General features: G+C 46.8%; 1 protein-coding gene across 3 annotated transcripts in view; it reads left to right on the top strand.

Moving 5' to 3' along the window:
* LOC102292414 (prospero homeobox protein 1) overlaps nucleotides 1-8,583 on the top strand; it is a 33,524-nt gene that overhangs the window by 14,371 nt on the left and 10,570 nt on the right. For all 3 annotated transcript variants that reach the window (XM_005914488.3, XM_005914487.3, XM_005914489.3), the window contains one exon: nucleotides 2,381-2,575. In XM_005914488.3, the coding sequence (XP_005914550.1) occupies nucleotides 2,381-2,575 (195 nt within the window). The remainder of the gene's footprint in view (nucleotides 1-2,380; nucleotides 2,576-8,583) is intronic.

Below are 8,583 nucleotides of genomic sequence, written 5' to 3'. Positions count from 1 at the left end.
TGTGTGTGTGTGTGTGTGTGTGTGTGTGTGTGTGTGTGACTCGCACATGCACACACAGACGTTTTCCTCACTGCATCTCATGTCTGTGCTGGCTGACCCCTGCCAGCTCTGATTAAGGAGCTGCAGTGATGTGCTCCTTTGAACCGATTCCCTCCTTTTACACTGAACACACTCGTCCTTAGCTGCTATCAGGGGGTGTCGGTCCCCCCACCAGCAACTTAATGAACCAAGACTGCTGGAAGCTGTAGGGGGACTTGCCAAAATTAAATCCCTGAGTGTATTGAGTGCAGTTAATGCGGCTATAATATAATTTAGTGTATTTACCTGCACTCTAGTAAATATTGTATCTTTTTTTTTTGTATGCCCTGTGCTACTGCAGTCGAGCCCTAATACATCTTCTCCCAAGCTGTCGGTATAATAAAGTAATCTTTGTCCGAAGTGACAAATGTGTCCGTCACTCAGCTGTAGTGACACTTAAGGTGTCCTGCATGAGCGATGGCAACTCTTTCACTGACTTCAATCTCAGTATGTAGTCCTCAATTGTGCATGTGCTCAGATGCGCGCACGCACACACACGGTCTCGTGGATTCGCCAAACAAACACCAATTCACTAATTTGCCCCCAATAGGATGCGAGAAATGCTTTACGCTACACCGACAACTTAAGTGAAACAACGTGTTTGTGCACCGTCACACTTCGCCAGCCTGCTGCATTATGTGTGTTTAAGAATAGCCCCGTGCAGCCCAGGTATTTGTAAGTGTCAGTAGTTTGTTTGTTTGACACTCTGATGTCACGACCCCAGCTTGCTGACTGCTCACGTTCCTACCCTCTACCCCCCGCACCGCCACCCCCAGTGAAACGCCATTGTCCGACAGCACTGACCTGCACCCATCCTCCTCTCTTGCAACCCTCCCCTCCACCCCATTTATGCTCACCCTGCACTTTAGGACAGCCGCCATGCTACCCCTCCTCTCTGCACACACCCTCCTAAACCCCTGCCAAACAATGTCGAGCGGACTTATTCTTTTCCACTCCGCCATTATGTCATCCGCTGATCATTCCAGAAAGGCACGGCCCACTCCTTTAGCCCTGTTCCACCTTGGTGCGGCTGTTTCACCACCTCTGGTTCCCCAACTTTTCTGCCCATTTGGTTCCTCCCATTTTCGTGCGCTTGCGTGTGTTTGACTGCCATCCCAGATTACAAAGTGTGTGTGTCTGTGTGTTTGTGTGTCTGTGTTGTCGAACAATGGCCAGAGTCTAATCTCCATGTCAAAACCGCTCTGCCTCCCCAGCGAGCAGTCCGCTCAGCGTTTAGTAGCGTTTTGTCCTCCTATTCTTCAAGCACCACAGAAAGAGCAGAAAGGAGGGAGGAGTGAAGGCCTGTGAGTGTGTGTTTGTGTGTGTGTGTGTGTATTTTTGTGTGTGTGGATGTGGGCGATGGTTTAGGGGTACAAGCTTTCCAAAATTTTGAGCTCAAGCAGTTTCAAGGAGTCTGAGCAGCGAAGCAAAAATGTTCTGTGTGTATGTGTTTCTAGGAATTAAATTACAACTTTGAGTGCAACATTTTATGGTTAGGCAAAATCCTGAGCCCCTGGTGTCCTTATCTAGTTGTATGGATGTTTAGACAGTGTGTTTTCACTGATGAGGCCAGCCGGAAAAAAGAGCTGGGAGACCCGTAGAGCTTCTTAATAGGTTTACCTCGCCCTATTGAATCCAGCCGAGCGGCACAGATCAGATAGCCACAGCGCTTATCTCTGTCTCTCTTCCTCCTTTCCTTCTTTCTTTGCTCTTTTTCTTCTCCTTTCTTCCTGTGCGGGAGGTGCAGAAAGGGGAGGAGGATCAGAGTGTAATTGGTGAATGGGGTTAAGTACATGTTTGAGCCCCCCGCGGGCCAGGGCGCTTCAGATGATGACTTAATCGTTTTTCTGGTCAATTATGTGTTTGCGGTCTCACCCCCTCTGTTCCACCTCTCCCTCCACTCTCAGGGTTATGATAGGGGGGAGGTCTGCTCCCAGCGGGGAAGATGAACCACAGCCACACACATACACTCTCTTCCACTCCCTCTTTTCTCGCCTTGCCCCCCTCACGGCTTGCTGTCTTAGTTAATATCTCTATTATCTTCCCTCACTCCATAACCCGGGTTTCTCGCCACCTCAGATCACGCTTCAGCTCTCGTATATGAAAAGACACTGTGTCATCCTTACACTTCTTCTCCCCTCACGCTCAAATCCAACAGCTTAATTAGGTCTACAGAAGACAGCCTTGTCTTTGTAAAGTTTGCACGAAGCGTATTTGCATATTTCAAAATGTCTTTGAATTGAATTTCGCGTGAAGCAGTCTTTCTAAAACGTGCTAAACCCTCCCTCATCTCTGATTCCAGTTTAACCGCTGCATAACTTCCCAGCTGATAAAGTGGTTCAGCAACTTCCGGGAGTTCTACTACATTCAGATGGAGAAGTTTGCCCGGCAGTCCATCAATGACGGAGTCACCGGAGCAGAGGAGTTGAGCGTCAGCCGAGACTGCGAGCTCTTCCGAGCCCTCAACATGCACTACAACAAGGCCAACGACTTTGAGGTAAACACCACCCAGGTTTCAGCGATTCTGTGCACGCCACACCGTAAAAACTGCACATGCTCCTAAGGAGGAACTGAGTACACATGCCGCCCTTATGAGCAGAAAAAAAACTGCTGAATTTCACCTGATACCTGGTGATGTAGGCGGGTACTGTGACACCGTGTCCTCTCTGACACTGTCTCACTGCAACTGTCCTCAATGCTGAGTTCAAGTGTCTTATACATCCTGTGACACCGTGCTGTAATGCACAGTATAAGGTAGCTTTTGCGCCATCACATAAAGCCCAGAGTGTTTTTGTTTGTGACGGTGCATTTTCTCAGGGTTTGCGTGAAGGGAAAGTTCCGAATCACCAGATCGGAAGATCCGTGTTTTTCACTCCAGTCTACGTGAGAAACTCTCATCTAATGAGGAAGAAGCCTCGCTGACAACTTACCAGTTTTGCATTTATCGTTGTTAATTTCCTCTCGGGAGGGCGCCTGTGTGTGTGTGTGTGTCTGCAGGTTTGTTTCTGAAAAACGACATTTTACTTCCCCGTATTCATTTACCTGTCACTGTGGCGTGACGTTTATGTGTGTATCTTCTAGCGTATTGCAATCATAAATTCTCAGAAGGCAACTTCACCTTTAATGTGTTTCATTTCTCTCACTTCTCCTTTTGCCTACCTTCGTGTGTGTGTGGCGGTGTGCGTGTGTGTCTGTGTGTGTATGATGTTTCAGGATCACCCGAACGCTCTCAATGTCAGCTGACAAAAGACCTCTTAAAAGCTTGTTTTAAGATGGCCCTGAAGAGAGTTGGATTTGGGGGTGTGTGCGCGCATGTGTGTGTGTATGCAGGTGAGCACTCGTGTTTGTGTATTTGTTATAGAGAGATTGAGCCTGTGTATGCGAGGGTTTTGTTGTTGCTGCATTTCCCAGTGTCCTGTTCACCTCGAAGGGTACGGCCGTCCCTTGGACCGGCCTGGCATGCTGGCAAAGCACTTCTCCAGCATATGTGTGTGTGTGTGTGTGTGTGTGTCACTTTGAGGGGGGAAAAATCTCACTGTTATCAAGGTTAAGCGTCCTACTGTTTTAGTGAGGGGAAGGGGAGAGAAAGAGAGTGAGAGGGGGGTAAGGGGGAAGAGGGAGATGGATAGATAGGGGATAGAGGGTGAGAGCTTAGAGACAAAGGAGAAAGCGATGAAGGGAGGGATGGAAAAAGGGAATTGAGGGGCGAATGGAAAGGGGAGAAAGAAGGGTAGAAGGAGAGATGGGGGGGGGAGAAAGAGAGATGACGTGCAGGAGCGAAGTGCCCTTGCGAGCAGTGGGAGTTTTGCAAGCGCTCACATTTAAAGTGCCTCACTCTCTTTCTCTGTGTTTCCGTCTATCTCTCTCTGTCATTATTTGTCCACTGGGGCTCTTCTATGTGCACCCAAACACACACACACACGCACACACACACGCGCGCGCAGTTCCCCACATCCATCTTCAACCCTCTTAAGGGAGGCTTTGAAAGAGTGTAGCAGGCACTTGTATATATGAGGTCTTAATATGGCAAAAGGCCATCAGAGCAAAACAGAAAGAAAGTCCTTCTATTCAACTGCTCGTGAGGAGCGCAGAAATTGTTGCGTGAGTCAGTAAGACTCGGGTCTAAACTAAAACAACAGCAGCTCTTTACCTACTCTGACAGGAGAATGGTAAGGATTTTATTTTATTTTATGTCTTTATTGTGTTCTAATCATTAAGGGTTCTTTTTTTCCCTTAAATTTGATATTTTCCAGAAGACTGCTTCAGCTTTCATATCAAATTATGCTCTCCCTGTGAGGAATCACCTGACACCCCTAACAGGAAATGGAAGTCCCTTTTGGGAAATGAGCTACCAAAAAACACCCCACTCCAGAAATTTGCTGGGTGTACAGTCAGGCCGACAGAGATCTTTTAAAAGATGCTCTATGCAGAATGATATATATTAATTATATAGTTGCTCATATGTGGACTGCACATTAATACTACTAATGGCTTAAACTAGTAAAGGTTGGCTGAAGATGGAGTTTAAATTTCAAGTAGGTTTGGCTTTTTGGCTTTTAATGTAAGTAAATTTGAAAAATGTAACTAAGTGAACCTGTAAACACACACAGCATACAAGCTCACACCACAAATGGCACCATACATACAAAACACACAAAATGACATTCTTGGATAGGTTTGCGTGACTCACGTAATCTCCATGACTGGAGTTTGCAAATCCTAAAAAACTATGCACGCAACATCCAGTGAATATCCCGTACTTGCCCACACAGCGTTCACATGCCACCCCCTCCCCCGACAAAACCCCTTGTTTCTGAAGCATAAATTAGATGAGGCACCTTTTAGACAAGACTATCATTCTTCTCCTGGAACCAGGAAGTTACTGTTGAAACAGGCTTAAGGGGAACAGCCTATTTGCATACATAAATGTAAAAATTTGCAAGAAGACAGACAGAGAGGAAAAGAGTGAGAGAGGCCAGGTGAATAAGTCTTCTGTTGGCCGAGGAGTTGCAGCGGTGGAGGAGGGTGGGAAGGTGTTTTGCATATTAAGGTTTTTTTTTTTTTTTTTTTTTTGCTGGGCAGGTGTCTGAGAGATACAGGAGCTGATTAGAGTTTAGCACAAGGAAAATTTGCCCAGCCATGCAAATTCTAACCCCCCTGACAAACCAACCGCCTTGGTGAGCACGAAGACTCTGCGTGCAAGAGTGTTAGTGTGTGGCTTTCGGTGCACATGTGTGGGTGTTATTAATGTGTGTGTGAGTGTGTGTGTGTGAGTGCGGGTGCGTGGGTTGTGTGTTTTTTGCTTTTTGATGTTTGTGTGGGAATGATGTGTTTGTGTGTATTACATATGTGCGCGGACACATTTGTTATGTGTTTTTTTCCCGTTGTGTGTGTGTGTGTGTGTGTGTGTGTGTGTGTGTGTGTGTGTATGAGTGTAAGTGTGAGTGTGTGTGTGAGTCATAGAGGTAATGTGGAGATGGAAATGTACTGGATGTGTATCAGGATGCCCCCAAGGCCCTTTTCTGTGGATCTCTCCCCTTTCTCCTCCACCTCCTCCTCCTCTTCCTCCCCTACCTGCCTGCACCACCACTTGAAACAGGAGCCTACGCAGATTCAGCAAGCGCGCACACACACACACACACACACACACACACACACACTGAGTTTTCCCTTTGCCAGATTCTGCATCATCAAAGTTCCATCCACCTTGGTGGCGTCTTTGGAATGAATATGTCCTCTGTTTCAGTGATCGCACACTGAAACACACATTAACACACACACACACACACACGTCTGTGGCCTTTCTTGTTTGATGCTAATCTGCTCTGTCACTGTGCTGGCCTAAAACGCTCCCCATCTCCCTCCCAGCTTCTCTTTTGTCGCGATTGTTTCCCCTTTTCCTTTCATATCCCTCCTCCCTCATTCCCTCTCGTCGTTCTCTCTTCCTTCTGTTCCCTCCCTCCTTTCATTCTTTCATCCTTCTTTTTTGCATGTCTTCCGTTATCCCTCCCCATTTTTCCCCCCCTATTAGGAAGTTTTAATGGCATAATTGTCACATTCCTTCTGGCACAATGAACACCAGCAGTAATTAAAGAGCTTGCCGTTAATTATCTAGACCCCGGCTCTACTTTCCTCTTTTCTCAAACCCCCCTCCTGATCCCCTCTCTTCTTCTCTTTCTTCTCCGCTTCTCATTCGCTCTGTCCATCGCCATCAAAGTCTTCCGAAACACACCCGGCCTCCCAAAGCCTTGACTTTGAGCGAGCAGCGCTTTCATGTGAGGACTCAAGTGAAAATTCTCACTTAGTGTCCTTTTTCTTTTTACTCTGCAGCCCCTCTGCCTGTCTTTGAACCTCCAATGACAACACACATCATCTTTCATAAGACAGGAATGTGTGTGACCTGGTAATGGGTTAGAGACAGCGGGGGGAGAGAAAGAGTTTGAGGGTCTCATAAAGAGGCAGTTTTATGATGGCTCTGGGAAACTCTCAGATTTCCATAAGGCAGCCTAGGCCAAGTTTTCTCTGTCAGTGACCACTCCTCCCACAGAGGGCACACACACATACACACACCTGGGCGCTTAAAGAGGAAGTCCCTGTGATCTCTATGTGAGAGGGAGGTACCAGCAAAGGCGGTGAGAAGCCCCCGTCTGCATACACACACCCGGGTATCATGTGTCCTCCCTTATCAGCTGCTCTTTTTTCTATTGCAAAGATGTTTCACTCCTTTTCTCTCTCTTCCCCTTTTGTCCGTCTGTCATCTCTCTATTTGAATTGATAACATCCTGCCATGGAGATTCTCTGCTGTGTTTTTATTTGTTTCTTAAAGCTAAGGGACAAAACTTTCTTTAGTCCATCCTCTTCTTCCTTTCCCCAACTTCTCCTCCCAGCGTCTCCCTCCTTCCCGTGCTCTCAGTGTCTCTCCATCCATTACCAGAGCCACAGAGAGCTGAGAGCAGATGCTGTCTGTCCAACCGCCGTGCCCCATAGCATTGTGTGCTTCACCTCTCCTTCCCCCCGCTCTCCCTCGTTCCTCCTCTTCACGTCCCTCTCGGGGCTCCATTTGTTCTCCACCCAGAGAGGCTAATGTCTGTTTTCTCCTCCTCCTGCCGCCACTGTTGCTTATCCCCTCCCCGTCTTGCACTCCTTCATTTCTGACCCCCTTTTTTCCCCCTATTCCTTCACCACATACGCTACGGTGTGTTTGTGTGTGTCTGTGGGGCTCGGAGGTGGGATGGGGTGGCATTGACCGCATTTGACCTCAGGGAATTTGAGGTGAAAAGGTCAGAGTCACTGCATTGGATGCACAGTGACGCAAACAAGTATAAACATACATAAGTACCTAAAAACACAGGCTTTCACACAGGTGTAGCGCTTGTACTCAAACGGCTCTAGGGTTCTCTTTGAAAAGCGATTGAAGACAAAAGGAGGTAGAAGATGGAGCACGAGAGATGAGAAGCTGGCGGTATAGATTTAGGTTCAGACCTGCCAAAAATACAACCAGTACAATTTGCCAGTGGGTTTATGTCAACAGCACACATGCACACACACCTCCCATCGCCCTCTTCTCTCCCTCATCTCGTCTACACAGCATCTACTTTGGTTTACTTTCCTGCCTATTAAAATCTCACCTCTCCTCCTGAACATTTAAATCTGCAGAGCAATGCGTCACGCGCAGCGGCAATACGTAAAATAATCCACTCGTCTTGTGTAAACATATTCATGAATATGTTTGCCTTTTGCTTTTCAGAGAGATGATGAAAAGCCTTCGAGTTAAGGCAACGATGCTGACCTGAGGGCGGGAAATGTCTTGCGTTGTGCAATCATATTTGTTGTTTTAATAAACCTGAACTGAGTCACAGGTAGACCTTCGTAGATTCGGGCTGAGATAAATAAGACTGTGAGATGTAATAACTTGGTGACGATAACAGGCTCGAATGGTCCGTTTTCCAAAGTTTGCCGTCATAGAATTAGGGATATTCCACTCTGCCGTGTCACTGGAATTGAGGTGGAAGGAATTTTGTTTGTTTGTTTGTTTGAAGCTCAAAAATCAGCATCCCCCCAAAAAGCAACAGCTTTACTTACCTTTTGGATAATCTGTTCGTCAATTCTTCACTTCAATTCTGCTTTCTTACAAGCTGGCAAGATACCACCGAAAAAGAAGTGAAGACATTTGTTGTTGTGGTGCTAATTGTTCAAAGTGAGACTTGCATCAAGATTACTGTTCCCAGGTGGTATCTGCTGGCAGGAGTAAGCGCATCTACAAAATGGATCTTATTCTAACAAACCTTCAGATATCAACCCAGACCTTCACTGAACCGTGAGCGCCACTTCAAACTTGTCTCATGACTTTTGATTTTTTTTCTTACGAAGACTTAGAGAAAGAAAAGAATAGAGCGTGTGATCATCTGCTTCTCGCTGAATAGCTTGGGGCTATTAAGGACCCCCGTTTGACACACCCTGACAGGTCTTTTCTTTACTGTGAAGGCTGTGTGTGTGTGTGTGTGT

Source organism: Haplochromis burtoni, unplaced genomic scaffold (assembly GCF_018398535.1).
Source record: "Haplochromis burtoni strain Fernald_Lab_line unplaced genomic scaffold, NCSU_Asbu1 Contig_8, whole genome shotgun sequence".
In the NCBI taxonomy this organism is placed as follows: domain Eukaryota; kingdom Metazoa; phylum Chordata; class Actinopteri; order Cichliformes; family Cichlidae; genus Haplochromis; species Haplochromis burtoni.
Note: the sequence above shows the minus strand (reverse complement) of the source record. Positions and strands in the feature narration are given on the sequence as shown.